The following is a 22,303-nucleotide window of genomic DNA, read 5'->3' on the forward strand; positions in this document are numbered from 1 at the left end:
TTCACAACCCGGCTACGTAGACAATTATTTCCCATAGAAAGGTAAACAAATTCATAGCAGCTCGAGTTCTTACACACACTATTAGAAATTTGAAAAACATGTTATAGGCTCCATCATCACTTTGAGTATCTACAAATTTTGCTTTGCATTTTTTTTCTAAGAGAGTTTGTTCCTTCCAGTATCGCCTCACCACCCTTGTCAGCCACCAAGATGCACGCAAAGAAAGCACTGTTGCAGAATGAGTTTTCATGGAGCTTTTAGTTTCTGTTCCACTGCAAAGGGGTCACACGCGCTCGGAACATAAAGCAGTCTGACAGGCGCTGACAACCCCAGGACAGCAGCGGGCTGGAGCACTGCAAAAGCTTCATGCCTTCTTCCCCAACCAAGAAGGACTTCAGTTCGAGCCCGCACCGGCTTGGTCAAACGCAAGACCCGAAGTCGTATAGCGAGTCCAGTCCCAGGGAGTACGGCTCAAGCTTTGCCGGCGCGGCGAAGAAGGTGGCAGGCGGCAGGCTGAGCTCCACTGGACACAGCCAAGTGGCCCAGGGTGCGCCCGCTGCACTCCTGGCGTCCGGGTCTGGCGCACTGCGGGAGGCAGGCGCGCGGCCACTCTCCGCAGCCGCTTCTTGCTTCTTCCTCTGGAATCTCTCGCCTCGGCTTCAGCGGGCAAACCCACAGCTGATCTCCACCTTCCGCCCTGGGCGCTGATCTCTCTCCAATCCTTGCTTACATAAGGCGGGCGGGCGTGCTCCCGCCCCCGGTTACCCCCCAGAGGAGTTGTGCTGCGCCCTCTACGCCTCCTTGCCGAGCGCCTTCGCGCACCCGTGCGCCCTGCTCTAGGATGTGACCCTCCTTGGCCACCCAGCAGCGACAACCGGGACATCTCTCCGCCGGCGTGAGAACACTAAGATTGGAGACCAGAGCGCCTGACGGTGCCCAAGCTTCCTCCCTCCGTTCCCTCCTCCTCCCACTCCCCACTTCAACCCCCACCCCCACACCCGGTGTCTGTGTGTGTTCCTCACAGGCGAGGGGACCCGGAGAGCAGTCCAGACTCGGCGTGCGGCGGAGCTGCGGCTGCTCCTGCTGCTGGGGGGAGCGGCGGAGGTGGCTGCCTTGCGCCTCCCTGGACTTCCCAAGTGGGGGCAGAGCAGTCGCTCGCGGGAGACGTCAGTTAGAAGGCATTGGAAAAGAGGGACCTTCAAACTCCTCCTCGGCGTCTCCTCTCCTCCCCCTTTTGGCCCCTGCCCTTGGAGAAAGTGGAGTGTGGCGCTCGGTTGTCGTTATTTCTTCGGACTGCTTCGCGGTGCACGGATTCAGCTTCTGCCCAGTGGGGCTTTCCGCTGTTTGCGCGTCTCTCTGTTCCCCCGCCCTCCCCCGGCACACCTCTGTCTACGATGAGGAAAGGTCTACGGGCGACAGCGGCCCGCTGCGGACTGGGACTGGGATACTTGCTGCAAATGCTCGTACTACCTGCCCTGGCCCTGCTCAGCGCCAGCGGCACTGGCTCCGCCGCCCAAGGTAAGGGGGTCCGCCAGGCTCCGCGGCCACCTCCCTTCGCTTCTTCCTTCCCTCCTTCCTCTCCTCCTCCCCAGTTCTCCTGACTTCCTCAATTTGCCTCGTTGCTCTCAACTGGAAACCACTCTAAATTCCACTTTCCCAACTAGTCAAGAAGCTTTATTATTATTATTATTATTATTATTATTATTATTATTATTAATGTTTAATCTATCTTCCGAGATGGGCACGAATGGGCCGGGGACGAACGGGGTGTGGACACGCATCCGATCCGTCTCCATACGTGTGGGAGCCTGGGGTGTCTTGTGCACTTTCAGCTCCACACACGCACGTTGTTGCATATTGTACACACAGAGGTTTGGAGAGACTCTCGGTGCGGGTCGCTCTGTGATATACCGTAGATGTACCCCGAAGCGCGTGATGCACAGAGGCTCCTCGCGCTGTGCCAAGGCTGGGGTAGCAGGATCTTCACTGAGTCTCTGAGCACACTAGACCCCGAAGGGCGCTCAGCTAAGGAAATGTGTCCATTACTGTCAAGGACTCAAAAGCATCCGTCCCCCTCGCCTGCTGCTTCAGGTGCTGTGGAAATACACAGCCCACCCGAATCCGCGTACCCGGCTGGAGGCAGGCCCGGGGTGTGCATGCCTCTGCACTCATACATACCCCAATTCATGTCTGCCTCCCACCAGGGGACGTAGAAATGAAAATCACAGAGCTCTGGGGGAACCGGCTGGTTGTTCAAACCGCATCCGAAATTCCCCGGGGTGGCCGACCAGTTTATAACTCTGACATTTTAATTTAACGCCTGTGAGCTTTAACATAAGTGACCGGAGCCCTGGGCGAAGCCGGGTTGGGAAGTGTGTGGCCGGGAGTTGGCGATGGGTAAGGGAGGAGGGGAGGCTCAGGAGCTGATCGCCCGGCTCCCTTCTTGTTCCCCTAGTTTGAAGTGTTAGCAGCAGCTCCCAGCCTTCCAAGCCAGGGAAGCTTGACTGGAATGGAGCGGAGAAGAAAGAGCCAAGGCTGACCCCTCTGCGGTCTCTCTCGGGTCACCTGGGCCCCAAAACTTCTGGCCAAGCCCAACTCCTACCTGGGTCTCTCAGCCCAGTTCAGTGGTGATAGCCGGCTCAGACGAGGCGGCTCAGGCGAGGCAGCTCAGCTTTTCCTGGAAAAGGAGAGGATGAAGGAAGCTTATGCAGCATTCAGAGGCAATTCAGGGATTCTCCCCTCACTCTCGGTTACTACTATTTCCAAATTTGGAGAGTAAAGGGGGGCTCTACGGTAGCCCCAACTCCCCAGGTGATGTTCAGACACCCTAGGGGTTCCGGAGAGCATTCCCTCTGATCTTAGAGAGGCGCTGGGGATGGGGGTGGGGTTGTTGGAAGTGGAGGAGAGCGCCTAGCATAGGAGTGTGGTCTGGGTGGGGAGGTAAGTGATTAGCAAGGCTTTGTGAATTAGCGATAGCTTCTTCGGGAGTAAATTTTCCTGCTGCCCTGCTAAGTGGCCCTGCTCATAAATCCTTCCTTCGCTTCTCGCCAGATGCCTCCCATCCCCGAGGTTCTGCTCTTGTTTTCTTATGCACACTTCCAGAGTTCATCTGTCTGTCCATTTAAAAAGGAATCTCCACCAAGAATCATAGCTTGTAGATTTCCTAACATTGATAACAAGTTCTCAGGGCGCTAGCCAGGGATACTTAGAGGGGGGTGTTTGGAAGCTTAAGTGAACAACCTGATGAATAGTCGTGGAATCAACCGCATGACTCCCTGTGGAATTCGCCTGCTGTTATTGGGCGCACAAAGGACTGAGCCATGGGGGTGGGTGGTGGGAGAGGGGGACGGGACACGGTGAGAGAACTGTTTGGGAAAAGGACAAGTTAAAGTCCCCAAAGATGTCAAACAAGAGATAGGATTCCTGCTGAGAGCTTACAATAACCAAATTAAAAAGACTGGGTAGAAAAAGGATCAATAAAGATAATCAAACAGGAGATTGTAAATGGATTAATATTGAAAGAAGGGAGAAGAGATTAAAAAAGAAAAAATGCTTAGGATAGACTGTTTTCCTCTTGCACTTTTTATAGAGTAGGCAAGTTAAAGATTGGAGACTGAGTCTCGTCTTAAGTGGAAAAGGAAACGTACTCTGTTGGGTGCGTGCATTTCACTGCAGTTCTTGTCCATTTCGTTTATTTAGTTCCTTCAGTGCTTGATTAGCAAAATTTTTGTTTGAATCTTATGGTCTGTAAAATGCACTATTCTACCACTTTTATCTTTGTTATCCTCCATGTTCCAGGGATACCAGCTCTTCATGTGTTGTCTGTTAGTTATCAAAGGAAGGATAAAGCACCAAACTCCACTATCAGCTACTATCATCATCACTGCAGTACATTACCCCAGCCTGTTTATCTTGAGCCACTATTAACACTTTCCTCTCAGAATCACACATTTTATAAATGGTCTGATGGTCAGACCTCCTTTCCCTTCTTCTTCCTCTTCTTTCTCCTTTCCTTGGACTAGAACACTAGCCCATACCCTCAAGGTATGATTTCCTTGTGGTGATGACTTAAAGATCCAAATGAACTATTTCTTATGAATGAAAGTCCAAGTACGATTAACATGGGAAAGTTAATTTAAGCACTTTACAATGTGGACAAGGTTTTCATTCTGTTGTTGAAGTACTGCAGAAATTAGAAGTATGTATATATCTTCAGATATGATCAAGGAAACAACAGATATTTAAGATAAAACATAGAATAGGCATTATTTGTGAGTGTACTGAGTTTTGTAACTGCGGTTTAGACAGCAGTCATTTTAAATAGGTCCTTGGGAAATTCTCTAGGCTGTAGGCAACAACTTTCTCCTTTCTGGCTATGCCCTAATTGTTTCATTCAGGATTGCTGGGAACTCCTAGCTCCAGGGAATTTGCAGTGTTTCTGACTTCCAAGAATGAAAGATTTTACTAGTAAAAGGCAGCGTGTGTGTGTATGTGTGTGTGTGTGTGTGTGTGTGTGATCAGTGTGCTTCTGAATTAGGACCCTCCTAGTTTATAAATGCATTTTATCTGGGCTACACAGCATTGGTATGCTGCTTATCTAGCACCAACTAGTGTTTGAGTGTTAACACCACCAAACTCAGGACAAAAAATTACTGAAGTCTCTAATCAGATTGGGATAATTCCCTATTATCTTAACTGATACTTTAAAAAAAAATATGTCTTCCTACAAAAGAGTAAAAATTCCTTTATGCATGTTTGCATATTGGTGTGGTATAAACAGTCAGTCAACAATGAAGACAACTAAAGTTCATTACAATTCTGTCGTATATGTTTCCATTGTAGGAGTACAGAAAATTTATGAATTCACATTAGGAATATACAATAAGGAAAAGTAGGCTAGTTTACTTCTGTTTAGAAAAATACTTTTGTGTATTCTAGCTTAGAGAATGCTTAAAACTTCAAAGGATAAACTTTCCAAACACTTGCAAAGAATTAGGAATCATTAGATTGTAACTGACATTTATTGACTCCCTGTATTCTGGATACTGAGGGTAGAGTTAATTAAGACAGGGTCCTCAAATGCCTCCTATTGTAGTTTGGGAGCTGGTTGTCCTAGTCAGAATTCGTACGGGTCTATTTTAAGCAACCCCCCTAAGGACATGAACAGGGCATGAGCTCTACTAAGCAAACCCTCTTAGCTTATTTAGAATTATTGTTGAGACTTAAATATAACTGTTCTCTAATGTATGCTAGGTTCTCCAATTAGTGCAAACAGCAAGTATGCTCTATTAGGCCTTAACTGCGTTTAGCACTTTTCTGATTTAGGTCATGGCTTTGCAGGAGCAGCAGAGGGAGTCACTCTCAGAAGAAACATTAAAATTACCGGCTGCAACCACTTCAGGAAGATAATGGGGAAAATTGTGGGGTTTGAGATTGAGCCAGTGCTATTGCCTTGCAGTTTTAGCCTACATATTTTTTTTAGTTTGAGTTTTGTATTTGTGGCAGTTAAAAACAAACCTGTTCACATTTCCTCACAAATTAGAAACAATGTTTTCTTTGGATAAAGCATGGTATTTGAAGTAAAGTTCTTAAACAATTATTGTGCACTCATATTGCATCCCAGACTGAATGCTGTTTGTTGGAAACGGAATGTAGCGAGGCAGTTTCAGCCCTACAGGAAGACAGAAGTAGAATCATGGAATTATAATTCACTTTCTTAAGTATAAAAGCGGACACAGTTATAGTACTTTCTGGATTCAGACATCTGAAGACAGTAAACATAGGTCAAGCTAGGATTCTAATGTGAGTGGTGGTGGGGGGTTCTAAAATTTCTACACAGAAGAACTTGGAAGCAGTGATTTGGCTGGAAGTTGTATGTTCTTGAAGCTAAGTTTGCGTTGCAACAGCATTTTACTTAGATTTAATGCAAGTTTCATCTGGCTCTGGGGAAGCACGAGCTAAGAGCTGTTAGTGGTATATGCTCATTTTGTCAGTTAACACAGTGCTTACCAATGCTTCATAATACTGCTTCCAGCACCTCCAGCTGTGTGACTATGAGCAAGATATTTAACGTTTCCGTGCCTTAGTTTCCTCACATGTAAAAATGAGGATAATATATACTACAGGTTACAATTAGAGCAGCGTTTAGCTCATAGAATATAAGTGTTATTCCTTGACTTCCAATTCTACAACCCATTGGCAAAGAAATCTAGACGTAAAAGAAACTAAAGGTCAATAATTTTGAACTCAGAGTCATGATAGCTGCTGATACTGCTTCCCCAAAAGCAAGAAATGGAGCTGTCTGAAGAGATGCTGCAAAGTAGATCATTGTAAACGCCTGAACAGAGCACAGTTCTCTGAACAGCCTGTGGGAATCTCATTCCCTTCCACAGCCTCTTTTCTTCCCTTTTGTTCTCTCTGGGAAAATTAACCTCCTATTAGTTCTAAAAATGCCATGTTAAGTCACTGCCAGTTAAGTCCTTGCAAGAAGCTCGTCCTTGACTTTCTGTTTTCTCAAGGAATACTGCAAGATAACTTTTCATAAATCCATGAGCACTATTACAGAAAAAAGGTACACCCCAGGGTTTCGGATAAGGGTTTGGGGAAAATCAGACCTTTATGTGAATGTGGACAGTTTTTCTTTAAAAGAAAATGGACACAAGTGTATACTCTAAATAACATAATTGGTTTTGTGTTCAAACAAAATAAACAAAAAATAGGTCAACATGAAGGCAAAGCAAATTCACCAGAACCTTCATTTATTCAAACTATATTTGCAATAGGAAGTTTGGTTATCGTAATTTAAAACAGCATAGATAATCTAGATGACATATATTTTGGTGAAATATTTGCATTTAATTCTTACTGTTTAATGGTTATTGCTATTCTTTGCATGTTTGGAGCAAATGTTTTCTGTCAAACTTTTGAGATAAAATAAGAGATTTGTAGGGCATTTTATATTACTTACAGTTTAGATTTTTCGCCTACAAAATTGTCATTCTGCTTCTATTATTAGTTCTGGTTCTGCACTCTTTCTTTTTTAACCTGACTTCTTAAACATATGTATGGATGCTTCTTTGGTTTCATTTCTTACTTGGGTTTGTTATTGCTTATGTATTTGTGGAGCAGGGCTACATGAATATGAGACCTTTGGTATTATTTCAGTATCTCTTAGCTCAAGGATGTTTTACTCACAGAAAGTTGGTGCTGTTTTAGATGCTACTTTGAAGCAGAGTAAGTTTGCTTTGAGCGATATTCAAACATTAGTGTTTCCGTTTTTTCTAGTTTTTAAAAAAGAAACTTAGTAATGGGATAATTTATAGTTTCTCTTATTTTAAATATTTGTTATTTTCAAACTTACGGAGATTTTAATAAAAACATTTTATAGTAATACTTTTATGAGCTAACACGATCAGAAATAGAAAACTTTTTTTTTTTTTTTTTTTATCCTATCTACCTCTATGGAACCACCAGAAGAATTTCTGCCTTTTCATGAAAACCCAAAACATATATCATGCTGAAGATATTTGGACTCTTTATGAGCAATATGTTTGAAAATATTGAGCTGAAATTTCAGAATTAAAAAGTTTTGTGTTGAAGTTGTACTGTGGTTTTTTGTTTTGAGCATTGCTGCTCCCCCAAAAGTTGCTCACTTAGGAATATATAATGAGGTTTTAAAATACACAGAAGAATGTTTCCAGATTTTATAAGTACTTAAAACATACCTCCCCTTCTACATGGAGTATATAGTGTTAAAGTTGCCATGACATTAATTAAATTGAAGTTATAATTTAGAAAGTGAGCTATAGCTTTGAAAGTGCCAAATATGCAGGTATTTGTCCTTAGGTCAGTATAGTTTTTATAGCAATGAGCAGTGATTCGAAAGTGCTTTGTGTGGCAAAAGTGAAGTGTAACATCTGAAAACCCCCATGTTTGGGGAATACCCTCTTTTAGTTAAATAACTAAACACATCTCATTGCCAACGTGGCAGTGGAATGTGAGAGTGAGGGGAGCCAGGTGAAACTTCATTATACAGATATGCCTGTTAGAGTTCTTATTTTAAATACCAGTGCTCACAATAATCATATTAACAGATGATATTGATTACTCAGATTTAACACCAGAGTTACCAGTCTTACTTATTTTAAAATGTTGTGAGGATAAGGCGTTTTACCTTCATTAATCATGTTGTCATGTGGATCCTGTGGCTAGTTTCATTTCTCAGCAATTATGAGAGCTATAAAAATGCCTCATGTAGATGACCATGGATTATACCCCCTCCTAACTGAGGATGTGAAACAACAGAAACTCCCTGAGCACACTTAACAAGTTCATTGATGCATGCTAACATTTCTTAGTTTTAGTCAATCTCTTAATTGATTATTTAATCATGGACTGCCTGAACTCTATTCTTATTTATTGTTTTCTCTCTCTTTTTTTTCTGTTCGGAAGAACCACCTTATATGTGGATATTTCTTTGCAATAAAAAGAGAGTAGTGCTTGTTTATTAAAATGCATCTACAGTACAGTCAGAAGGGATATATCCATAAATAGAAATATATCCATAAATAGAAATGCAGGTTTTCTCAAAATTTAAAAAACTTAGAGTATATAATAATATAAAAATGTAGTATAGAAGCACAGCATTTGTGGATAAAAGTGATCATTTTAAATTAATTCATAATATACATTCTCTTAGATAATAGAAGTTTAGTGCAATGTAATAGGGTACGTGATATAAAAGTATCTACTTATAATAACAAGCAAAAGAAATTCATGTACAGCAGTCCTCCCTTAAATGCAGGAGATATTTTCCAAGAGTCTCAATGGATGCCTGAAAGTACAGATAGTACGGAACTCCCATCTACACTGCTTTTTTTCATTTGATAACCAAGATAACTACTAAGTGACTACCAGACAGGGAGCCTATACAGCATGGGTACATTGGATGAAGGAGTGATTCATGTCTGAGAGATTTTTGTCACGCTACTCAGAGCTCCATGCACTTTAAAACTTATGAGTTGTTTATTTCTGAAATTTTCCATTTAACATTTTTGGACCACAGTTGACCTCAGGTAATTGAAACTGCAGAAAGTGAACCACAGAGAAGCAGGGGGACTACTTTATAGAACTAAAGGTAAAAGGAGCAATTTGGGACTCTTCTATTCTCTATGAATTTGCATATTTGTTACTTGTATTCAAATTCAATATTTTAAATAATTCTAATATCTTTTTGGAACTTCATATGGCCTTAAAAACCCTTTGAAGAACTAGATCAAAGATTATATTTTAGCCAATGGTATTCCGTAACTTTTATAGAAACTAAAAATGATAGTCAGTGACAAGAGCACTGTTATTATACATGATTTTCGGAGATCTGTGTTATTACTAATCAAAATCAAACAAGTAACCAAATTAGTACCACAACAAAATCTTTATGATTGGAAATACAAAGTAAATAATGGTAATTTCACTTTGAGCTGTATGTCTATGTGAAATACGTTGACATTAGAATTTCGCTTTTGATTAAGGGAAAATGATAATTTTATCTCACTGAATAAAGTGTTTGGCAAATATACACATTGTAGCCACCCAGTGGAAGTGCTCAAGTTTAGCAAGCAGCAATCTTGAAGTCATCCTAAATGAAACATTGATTATGGTGCCTGTCATTTTATTTAGCTTTCCTTTTTCCTTCTGGATCTCCTCTATAAGATGATGAAAGAATAAAGTTTAAAAATGTGTTAGGGATCAAATTCAAGGATTGGAGGCTCAGACATTTCCCGCTCTGCCTCCCACAGCCATCACCCACAGAGCATGCAGGGTGGTGGAAAACAGAAGCCCATTTCAGTAACTGCTCTCAGAAGCTGAGGAAAAACAGACATGTTCAAATGATTTATTTGTGCTATATGGAATAGAGACCCTAGATCAGTATTTCATCATAATATTATTCAACAGGCCCTCTGACTTGACATTTTTATCTAAATAGAGTCTTGATTTGCACATATTTCAATTAACATAGCAAAAGAATTTGGGAAGTATTTAAAAGGTATAAACTTGTAAGAAGTTTGAATTGTATTGGAACTATTTGGGCAGGATGTGCTTGTCTGAGAAATCTAGACTTAAATCAATGGTATACCAGTATCCTCCAGGGGTTTTATAAAATGCTACTTCCTAAGCTACTCTGTTAAGTATTGTTGTCATTTTTATTTGTGTTTATATTTATACACACATATGTAAGTCTGTATAGAATTAAAATGACCACAGTGAAAAATGTTATAGTTTACTTACTATAATATGGTTTAAAAAAAAAAAAAGTAGAAGGATGGCTAGGAAAAGTTTTGGCAGTAAGTATGTTTTCCCAGTAGCAAGGGAGAGCAGATAATCTTATTGGATTTATTAGAAATGATGATCACATGAAAGATACACATCATTTTTTATTGAATTAAATAACTATGGAAATATTTCCTAGGAGGGTGTTTCCAGGCCGACTCTTAATGAAATGAAGAATGACAAGGAGAAGGCAAACATAGTTCCCTAATTCCCTGTGAGCATATATGTGCTTACACAAATTGTGAGTGTGTGTGTGTCTGTAGCTTTTTATGTTTTAGGAGCAGGAGTTGATTTTCAAACGGACTTGGCAATATTCTCAAAAAACCAATGGAGCCTATCAAACAAATGAAAAAACTTTTTAACTTGTAAAACAAATTCATAAAGGTAGTCAAGGACTAAGAACTCAGTTTTTCACTGATTTAATCACTGATTTCTAAATGAAGAATTGTATCTTACTTTTCTTAGAAAAGTTGCCTTGCTCTTGGCAAATTGCACAGTCATTTCCCCAGTTTCCAAAGAGATGTTTCTGCCTCATTAGTGCAGTGGCTTATCTGATGGAAACAAGTTCTCTCCTGTCATCCAAGTGACAGAGACTAGGGAATCTCCACTTTCACTGACTTGTTTCAAAGCCGTGGAGGAGGACTGCTGTTGTTTTCCCACACGGTGGACTATAATTTGTTGACCAAAGGAGACTGTCGACTTTTATGCCCGCAGTGCACGCAGGGGTAAAATCCTCTCTTCACATTTATGAACCCCTCTCTGGGTGCTCTCTGGAAGAGACAGCATGTCCCTGGTAAGCACCCTACGTGAGGTGACCTCTCGTGTGGGCTGACTGAAGAAGAGGTCAGTTGTGCTGTTCTTCTCTGACCAGAATTCAGTGATGGTTTGTTTCAACCTCTTAATCAAATGAAGTTATGTTTGATTTTCTTGGATACCCTCAGATGCCGTATTGGTGGCTTTATTTCCAGGTTTATCCATTACATCTATTTAAAGCTTTATTTAAATGGATGAAGATAAAGTTAATTGGGAGGAGGGAAGGTTGTTGCTACTAAAGAAAGAATAAACAGAATTTTATTCAGTATATAGTGATAATATGCTTCCCTACTTATATTCACTACTGTATTAAATGCAGGCTAATTATATAAATATTTACATAATACATCAACATATAAACATATATTGATTATTATTGTCATACATTCCCACATCACTTGTCATTTTTGAACTAGGATTTTTAAAGTGTGTAAATAAATTCTAGGATTAAACAAACTGTTTTGAATGTTTTCTTTCATACATATACCATTCATTGGTGACGTGGGGTTTTCATAGTGAAATATGTAGTATACTGCTAAGAATGGCAAAACAAATAATAATGCATCACACAGTTTTCAGATTACAAGTCTAAATACTAATGAGGGAGGTTGCCTGTTTAATGCTGAATGAAAGGTTAAAAAGAGGGTCTTAAAGATAACAGCGGACTCCAGAGTTCTTGAGTTTGTTTTGCATTCAGTGACAGTCACTAAATTAGGGAAAGGAATGTTCAAACAACACACTTGAGGAAAAGTGATTTTTATAGAAAGGAGCCATTTCTGCTAATAGCCAGTAACTGCACATAACCCCGCTGACATTAAAAGTCCATTAGCTAAGCCCAGTTTAAATAGCAGCTGATGCAGTGTCAGCTAAATGTACATTGGAATTTTTTCATATAATGCAGTAATAGCAGTTCTATAATTTTTTCCCCTAAAACTACGTACATTAAGTAAAACAAATGTCATCTGATAGTGGTGGCAGGGCTGCTAATAAACAGGCAGAGATTTGTGATGAAGCAAAAGTAACAGTCTATATAACAAGAAGATAATAAATAGTAGTGATGGTTTTTAAAGGGAGCCTTTGAGAAAAATCATATGGAGAAGCTTAAGCTGACATTCAGAAAGAGTTGTTTCCATAGAAGCACATATTAACATGAGCTACTTTGAGAAATTCACTTAAAGTGAAGTGATTTTTTTTTTTTTTTTTTTTTACTCTTAGCTGAGTGTCTAGTTTTTCAGTGCGGTTTGAAACTATACGACACTCCCCCCACCCCAAACTGTTATATTTCTAAATGGGAGAGAAGGTAAGGAAATTAGAAGAGAGAGCAAGTAAAAACAGAGGAATGTGTCCTGATATTTTTAAGGTGATTACTATGATAATCCTTTTGAAAGTAGTATGATGCATTATTGCTGTCTGAAATGAAATTGAAGGTTGAAATGCCCACATTATTTTCCCCAAGAGAGTTTCTTATATGTACATTTTTCCGTCTTTTGAATATTTTCCAATCTTCATTTTAAACATCTGAAAGACAAGAAGTTTCACCGCAAATTTACACTAGTATCCAAAGATCATTAGTAAGTCACCTTAACATATTCTCTAGGACAGTGTTCTGCAACTATGAAGCCATTGTGGAGACAAACGGGATTGCTCAGTAATCTAATGTGTGTTGAGAACAGGGCAGTAATTAATCAGTGGCTGTCATGCTTAGACCACTATAAAGTATTACGAGAACCTTCATGCCGACCTTCCCCTCCCCTATTATCAGACCATTAGTGAAGCTCTGTACAAGTAACAACGGTGGAGCCCTGCTTAAGCATATGACCCCGATAGCTTGTACATAAGCTTTGTGAGCATTTTCACAATGGTCACTTGAATTCTCATTATACTTTCTAGTAGTCAGAATTATTTATTCAATATTCTAACCAGAGGCATCACATCTTTTATTTATTTAGATTTTAAAATTAAGTCCATATTTCCTTATATATATATATTTTAAAAACTCTCACAGAACCCATCATTTGTTGGAAAAAGAGAAAGCAAAGAAAGGAAAAGGAAAAGCTTACTCTTTACTGTAGTGGGATGGCAGAGATCTCCCCCTATATTAACAGATTTTCATACATGCATTTCTTAATAAAATCAAGAGGTACTCTTTGGTGTTGTTAACTGTTTTAATTCAGTTCAGGCCACTGTAAAAGCTTATTTTGAGTGAATTGGGAGCTTACATGGTCAGGGTTTGAGCAATTAAATTACTAACCAAAATCCCATTTACTAACATATTGCATGAGGGACTTGATGAATAATCTCATCTTTAGTATATAACTCAAACATTAATAACAGATGGAATATGCCTCAGTTCAAGCCATGGGCTTTGATTTTTAATTCTAAACCCATTTTATTTTTTTCAGACTCAAATATCTATTAAAAGTGACTATTTTCCATATGTTTTTCCTTTTGTATTGCATAAAACTTAATTCTATTGCAAGATGAATAAAGAATGTCATTGTATTTGGCCACATAATAAATTTACACACATCTATGAACTAGTATTATGAAACTGAATTATGTTGAAAATAACAAGATGATGCCAGACTGATTGAAATAGGACAATTATTACATTAGACTTTGGAATAGTTTTTAGAAAAAAATTACCCTGTTAATGTACTGTTACTTTCATGGATAACTTTAGAAGTGTGTTCTTTTTTTTCTGTATGAATGACATTTAAAAAAATATATGAAGTGGCCGGGCGCAGTGGCTCATGCCTGTAATCCCAGCACTTTGGGAGGCCAAGACCAGTGGATCACCTGAGGTCAGGAGTTCAAGAGCAGCCTAGCCAACATGGTGAAACCCCGTCTCTATTAAAAATACAAAAATTAGCTGGCTATGGTGGCATGCGCCTGTAGTCCCAGCTACTTGGGAAGCTGAGGCACGAGAATCACTTGAATGGGAGACAAAGGTTGCAGTGAACCCAGATCGTGCTATTGCACTCCAGCCTGGGTGACAAGAGCGAGACTCAGATCTCTCTCTCTCTATATATATATATATATATATTTATATATTTATAAATATATATATACACACACACATATATACACGTATATATGTATATGTGTATATATGCGTATATATACATACACTGCCAACACATTACAGTATGGATTGATCTTCACTTGATTATTTATTATTTATGCTTATAAAACTTTTATTAAAAGCATCTTTAATAATTTTCATTTTTTAAAGTGTATCATGGCTGTGTTTCCTTGAGTGAATGCTGTATATCTCTCCTTTTTTCCAGCTTAATCCTTTCTTTCTTTAACTGCTAGAGAATTAAAAATGTATTGGATGTGTGCATGTATTTGTATGTGTGTGCGCGCCCATGTGTGCGTGTTTGGATCTGATAATTTCCTGATATAGGAAATGAATCAAATTACTTAGAAAAAAAAATTAAGATGTACAACCAAATGTATTCCTCAGACACCTGTGCTGGCCAAATACTAATGGCAGCCTTTATGTAAGTCTCTTGGTACAGGTGAATAAATTGTGCTAAAATATATGCTTTGCAAATTGAATACAAGTTAAAATCTCTTAGTTTCACTCCATATTTTCAAGGAGAAGATTCCAATAATAATAATAGTTACATCATAGAATTGTAATTAACAGGGTCATCAAAAGTGAAGAACTGAGAATAGCTCCTGGCACCAAACAACACTTAATGCACATTAGCAATTGTTGCCGTGCTGTTTTATTCTCATCATATAAGTCTATGCCATACAATGATTTTCACTTGGCATTATTATGAAAATAATTAGATAAAAGAATGACAAAATTGCGTTCTGTCGGGGGTACCATCAGGTGAAAGAATGTCATATGGACCAATAAAAGCGTGTTGTCAAAGGTAAAATTCTTAAAATAAATTGGTATGTTTTAAAATCACATTTTTTTGTAACCGGTTAGGTTATGAGATTCTGATTTTACGATAAAACTCTTTGGAAAGTCAACACACTTTTGTTTCAGTTTTATGAATAAGCAAGTTTAGGTAATTTCTTTTTTTCTGTGCCAGGTTCTGAATCTAGAATATATTTCTATAAAACTACTACTTGATAAACTGTAATGAAAAAACTAAGTTTGTGCTTTTCTCCCCTATACATTTGCTGTATTCATAAAGACAAATATAATTAGAAATCAGGAAGAATAGGAAACTTGTTACCCATTGCTAACATTTAAACTCTTTATAAAGGAAGAGAAACAATTAACCTTCCTCACTATATCAGAAATTTTAACACAACAAAGTCTTTACTGGTACTAATATAAAAGCAAAAATTAATTAAACTGAAATTTCCAAGCAAGGTCAAAGTTCTACATTTGCAAGGGGACACATTATTGTATAAGCAAAAAAGAAATTAATTAGGTACCCTATTGTTAAATATATATGTTGTGACTGACACATATTGCATTTAATAAAATATTCCTAAAATGTACTAATGAACAGACTCTAGCTAAAATCTATAGTTTCTAAAAGGCATATATATGTTAATCATGATATAATTAAGGAGAAGGGAATGGAAAAAATATCCAAAGATCACAGTTCTACTTGAAAATGTTTTCCAGTGTGTATTTGTAAAATGCAAGTGTACAGTTGCTTAAGTAACAACTTTATTTTGAAAAATAATATGAATAAAGAAAAAGCCTTTCTGCTACAAAGAATACTCGTTAGTATTTGTCTTGGTTCACTGTGACATTTATATTCTTTAAAATGTGTCATTGTAAAATTTAAACAAGACAAAACATAAAAAAATCTTGTCCTCAAAATGTGTCAACTTGATAGGAAGAACATAATCCAAAATATTTATAACCCAAATTAATGCAATGGTGGACCTTTAGCAAACATAATGTAATAGATGCATTAACTAACTAAATAAACAAGGACAACTCAGTCACCACTTCAGGATGATACCCCCACAGGAAACATTTTAAGCAGGTCTATAAAACACCGATTCACTTGTAATTTTCTCTGTCCGAAAATCAGGTTAACACTCTTTTATTTTTTTAGCCCAACCCTCCTCCCCAACTTCCTCAAGTGCTGTGCTGCAGGGAATATTCCACGTTTAAAACTCTGCAATCAACAGTGTAGTTTAGTCCCTACATAATTATAAAAATGTTTTATCTTTATAGGATATTATTCCATCTAAAGAATTCAACAGAAGCAACCTTGAATGCTTTTAATGATTGCTTAAACTGCTTATTTGGGGTTTTATGCTACCTAGAACATTGAATTTGTAGGAATTTTTATTTGAAGATTTCCAGGGAGGGAAAAACGAAACAACAAAAAATATGAGACTATTTAGAATCCCTTCTTTCAGGCTGTACCTGTGTTGTTTCCTGAAATAAAAACATGCTTCTCAAAAACTAATTTTCTGAATATTAAACTGGCTTAGGAAGTTCTATTGAATGATTACTGCCTTTTCTGTTTTTGTTTTTGAACTAACAAGAACGATATTTATTTTGTGCCATAATATATTATTTATTTGCTATTATTTCGTTGAAGTGTAGGAGAGCAATTCAGAGAGCCAAGTTATTCAAACAAATAAAGAATTAAATTATTTCCTGGAGTCCCACATATTTACATGTTCACAAAAAATGTACACATATTCAAACATTTCATGATGTTGTGTTTAATGATGTATTATTTAATGATATCACATTAAATGATAAAAATTGTTTTATCATTTAAAATATTATTAAATAATAAAATATTATTCATATTCTTTTTCTTTTTTTTTCTTTTTTTGACATGGAGGTTTACTCTTATTGCCCAGGCTAGAGTGCAGTGGTGCAATCTCGGCTCACTGCAACCTCCGCTTTCTGGTTTTAAGCAATTCTCCTGCCTCAGTCTCCCAAGTTGCTGGCATTCCAGGCGTCTGCCACCATGCCAAGCTAATTTTTTTTTTGTATTTTTAGTAGGGGGGGGGGTTTCACCATGTTGGTCAGGCTAGTCTCGAACTGTTGACCTTGTGATCCACCCACCTTGGCCTCCCAAATTGCTGGGATTACAGGCGTGAGCCGTCATATTATTTTTCAAAATAAAGTTGTTATTTAATGATTACATGATGTTACCTAACTATTTTTAAAATATGTCCATTTCTCCCAACTGGTTCACTGAAGAAGGTTCTTCCTGCTTCCTGTCCTTCCTCACTCTCCTCAAACCTCCACATTCAAGTCAGGAAAATTCTAAGAGACACCATCAGTAGAACTTTTTTCCTTAAAACCTTTTTTTTACCTTTACTAAACAGTTACCTTTAGAATATGATCTGAACATCTTACAATGAGTGACAGGAGTATTTGTGCTAACCCTCTACTCTATTCCCTGTCATTACAATCTTCCAGACCATGAACCCTCCCAAATTTGGCACAGGCTGTTCCAGTGCAGCCCCAGTAGATGACATCCTTTAGGGTTTTCTCACAAGCCATCGTGCCCACTTACTATCAGTTTCGCTTAAGCTCTTTCATTTGCTATGAACAAGTGTTAATTCCTTAGGCTCCCTAGTTTAGATCTTCACCCCTTCTTACAGCAACCTTTCCCATCTCACAGGAGCACTCTTCTTTTCCCTGTGTCCTCAGTTGGTAGGCCAACATGATAAGTACAGGAATTGATGAGTTGATTCTGGTGTCTCTAGCACGTGATACAACTTTTGGCACACAGCCAGAAGGTAACCGGGATTTTTTTTTTTTTTTTTTTGAATGATGTTGGGTGAATGCATATTTTGTTGATGCATAAATAAAGCATCTTGGAAGGACTCTGTGTGAGGACTCAGGGTGGTAAAGTTCATTGAAACTTTCCAGGTTCTCTTCATCACCCACTTTTAGAGTTACTGGACAGAGCGAGGTGAATGTGAAGTTGTAGGTGGAAATCAAGACTATCTCAGGAGTGAGTGCTTCCCATCTCTTGGATTCTAGCTAAAAGGCCACTCTCCTCACCCTCAGAGATCCATCTCTAACTTCAGACTTTCTATCCTGTAATTTGGGACTATTAACTAATGAAGAACTTGGATTCTGTTGCAGTTGAGGAAATAAACCCCAGACAATTGACAGGTAAGCACAGTTGGGCTCTAACTGGTTTGGTCAATTTACCTAAAGACAGAATTGGGAATTAAAGAGGTGTGCAAGTCAAACAGCACTGCAGTACTGCCAGAGAATCTTTCCAATTATTCAACTGTAGAATTCTATCATATGGAATACTGACAAAATACATCGACTTTCAGGTTGAGTGATGACATTTTGTTCTATATTGGGATTATTGTTGTGCCAAAAATCACCCCATGGCATATTTTTCATTTTTCTCCACTGTAAAGTCAACAAGTCTTGTGCAGGGCATGATGGTGTGAGTGTGAGGTGGTGGGGAAGGGTGGCTATAGGAACAGGGGTAGAATGGTAAAATAAAGAAAAATAAATATGTTTTGGAGTACATATTAAACCAAATGTTTCCCTGTAATTGACTATTATCTGAAAATTCTTTTGGTAGGACCACAGACTATTATTTTTGGGCAGGATATTTTGATTTTTTGACAAGGAAATAGTATAGTGAAATGTATCATTATAAGGTGTTATTGAATAAAATATTCTCATAAGCACTTTTAAGGTAACCAAAATATGTTATGGATTAGGCTACACTGCTAGCAAAGAGGAAATTATAACAAGTAACTGCTTCTTGTTTCCTAAGACTTCAGTAAACACAGACCCAACTTGCCCTGAATAATTACTGCAGAGAGCTGTGCACTGGTCTTTAACTGGTAGTTGTTTGTAATCAAGCAGCCTGAATCTTACTTTGACATAAAGCAGAGGAAGTGGTTAGGAGACAGACCTGTAATTATCAGCAGCAGGTGCCCATAATGGAATGCCAGAGAGATGTTTAAACATTACTTTAGGAGAGATTTCAAGACTGTCAATTTAGACCAAAAAGCATTTAAGGAAAAACTGGCTTGCAAAGAGTATTAAAAGAATACTTCTCTGGAAACAAAGAAAAGTTTAAGAATCCCATTAATGTAAGTTAATCTAGTTTTTTCCCATACACCCAAATACTATAAAGTTACGAAATCTTAAAACAAGGCTGGATTCCACTTTCAGAAAAGGGATGATTTAGCAACATTAGACATTCTGATTATTAAAAGGTTTATGATGTAAACAAAAACTTTTGTCTTTAGTAAGAATCACATGAATATATTGAATGAATGTCTCACTTCCTTTTTTAAACGAATTTTCATGGTTTCAAAGGTCCTCAAATCTTGATTTCATATTCATATATGACCAAATATATTTACTTGTCAATTGCTGAACAAAAAAGTCCTCTCTAAATACAACTTATAAAGAATAATAAGCCATATGATAAGGTGCTGTATATTCAATAGAAACTTGTAATCATGTTATAAAGGAAATGTTAAATGTCAATTGATGATGCCAGCACCACTTTAAAAAATGCACTTAGTGTTGTTATTTTGATAGTACAAGGTACTTCAATATTTCTCTCAAGCTATGCACTACTGTGGTTAGTATTAACTTACAGGAAATTCTATTGTATGAGGCATTGACTAAAGAAATCCAACAAGGGCCGGGTGCGGTGGCTCACGCCTGTAATCCCAGCACTTTGGGAGGCCGAGACGGGCGGATCATGAGGTCAGGAGATCGAGACCATCCTGGCTAACACCGTGAAACCCCGTCTCTACTAAATATACAAAAAATTAGCCAGGCGTGTTGGTGGGCTCCTGTAGTCAGGAAGCTGAGACAGGAGAATGGCGTCAACCCGGGAGGCGGAGCTTGCAGTGAGCCAAGATGGCGCCTTTGCACTGCAGATTGGAGGACAGAGCGAGACTCCATCTCACAAAAAAAGAAAGCAAGCCAACAAAACATAAATGCTTTAGTAGTGTTTTGAATTTTTAAACGAAGAATTTTATTTTTCTTTCTTTTCCAAGTAAGAGTACACTTTTGGGGTTTTCTGTTGTGGGAGTGAATGAACTTTGTGGAACTGAATATCTCCTAATGCAGAGGGGAATCATGATATATCTGTATGACCCCATTCATTACCAGATGGCCTTAGCATACATTTTTGGAAATATTTATTTTCCTGCCTAATGCTAACCATATATTTATCATTATGAAAACACGTGGAAAAGTCAATCATTCACTGCACTTGCCAGAAATGCCTTTAGCTCCCACAATAGTTATATGTTAGCATCTTGCCCCACTTAAAAGCAAGACATAAAATTTATTCTGGAAATTTACCAGGATAGACCAACCCTCAAAAATATAAAGGAAAAGATCTCTGTAGCTAAATAAAAATAAACTTAAGTCACACTTGATGCATTACACTTAAGATAGCCCCATCTAAAACTATATATGCAAGTTGCAGAGGGTTTCAGTTGTTGTTCAAAGTGGACACCAAATACGGAAGACAGATTCAAGAATTACCTAAACTTCAGTGGATGAAAAAAGGAGTGTAAAATTTTTATGATTTGTAGTTTGTCTGCATATTTTGACTTATTTGGAATTCTGTTTTCTTAGATTGTTAAGGAAATTAAATTAAGCCTGGCATTAGGCCCACAGTTTGTGTAGTTGTAACAAAGCATCAAAGTAATTGAATTCTCGCTAGGTAATTTTTTAATTCATTAATTTTTTTTTTTTTTTGAGACAGGGTCTCACTCTGTTGCTCAGGCCAAAATGCAGTGGTGCAGTCACAGCTCACTGCAGCTTCGACCATCTGGGCTTAAGCAACTCTCCTGCCTGAGCATCCTGAGTAGCTGGGACCTACAGGGATGCACCACCCTGCCCAGCTAATTTTTTAGTTTTTTTGTAGAGGTGGGGTTTGCCATGTTTCCTGGTTGGTCTTGAGCTCCTGATCTCAAGCAGTGTACCCGCCTGGGCCTCCCAAAGTGCTGAGATTACAAGCATGAGCCACTGCACCTGGCTAGTATTTTAAATTTATATGAGGATAAATGTGACTAGAAGTATAGATGTGGAACTTCGAATATATATATATATATATGTATGTATGTATATATAGTGTATTCTCTCAAATCACAATTCAGTTTAGCTTTTTTAATGGAGGAAAAAAATCAGTACTGCTGAGATGAATCCAATTCTAGAAGCATTAATCGGTATATCCCATGGAGATAAATGAGACAGAATAGCATAACATATGGTACCTGCCTTTAAGAAACTTAAAATCTTGTTAGGAAGATAAAATATATAAAATCATAAGCTGGTAAACTGATGTAAAAAATGAATGAAAATATTTTGGAAGAGATTAAAGGAGAGATAAATGTGCTTTGGTAACTTTCTGCTGGAATTAACTATTACTTAATTTTCAGAAAAAAAAAAATCAAGCAACAACTTTCTTTGCCTTTAATAAGGATTGTTTCTTTACTTAATTCAGAGAGGCTACTGGAACTGTTTTGTTATAGCCATGCACAGTTATATCCTCTCTTTGCCTCTTTCCATTTTCTTCCCCTTTCAACTTGAGAGCAAATCTTCCCTGGGGCCTCTCCTTTTAACAGCTCTTGTCTTTACCTTGAAGTGGGGAGCTGCAGAGAGTCCCTGCCTCTAATTTCTTGAGTCGCTCTCTACTTGGCTCTTCCAGGGTTAGACTACATTTCTGCAGTGCAAAATGAGTCTCCAATCCAAATTTAGCTGTTTTATTACATACTCTGTAGCTAAGCCACTTTAGGCCAGACATTACCACATCTCTCAGCAACAGAGTTTCAGTTTGTCAAGTTGTGCACGTTTGTTGTCTCCTTTAAAATACAGTTTTACATCGTTTAAAACTTGTTTGGATTTTGAGTAATGGTCTCCTTGGTCCCCTGTTGTTTACAAAATGATGTCAGTGCTTGAAGGTAAATGGTGGCAACGTTAGCTATTTCTCCTTTTCCTTGAAGGCTATATGAAGGGAAGGAGACCCTGTGCATGAATCTCCATGGGTGCGAAAATTGATAGAGTTAAGCATAAGCAGAACTACTTCAAAGTCAGTTATAGAAATTTCTATAATTAACTAGAATTCTTCAGGTAAGTTCATATCGAAGGGGCCAGAGGGCTTTGTATGAAAGATTCTGAAAATCAGATTTTAAATTCAAAACATAAGAATGTTTTTACCTAACAGCTTTCACAAATAAGTTTCATAAC

The 22,303-nt window shown here is 38.3% G+C and overlaps 1 protein-coding gene across 2 annotated transcripts in view; it reads left to right on the plus strand.

Annotated features, from left to right (window-relative positions):
- The first annotated feature begins 1,043 nt into the window (after nt 1–1,043).
- UNC5C (unc-5 netrin receptor C) overlaps nt 1,044–22,303 on the plus strand; it is a 382,002-nt gene continuing 360,742 nt past the window's right edge. Inside the window, exon 1 of one of the 2 annotated variants that reach the window (XM_025385362.1) lies at nt 1,044–1,518. In XM_025385362.1, the coding sequence (XP_025241147.1) occupies nt 1,395–1,518 (124 nt within the window). In that variant the 5' untranslated portion in view covers nt 1,044–1,394. The remainder of the gene's footprint in view (nt 1,519–22,303) is intronic. The other variant, XM_025385361.1, reaches the window with a different exon arrangement.

This window comes from Theropithecus gelada, chromosome 5 (genome assembly GCF_003255815.1).
Source record: "Theropithecus gelada isolate Dixy chromosome 5, Tgel_1.0, whole genome shotgun sequence".
NCBI lineage: Eukaryota > Metazoa > Chordata > Mammalia > Primates > Cercopithecidae > Theropithecus > Theropithecus gelada.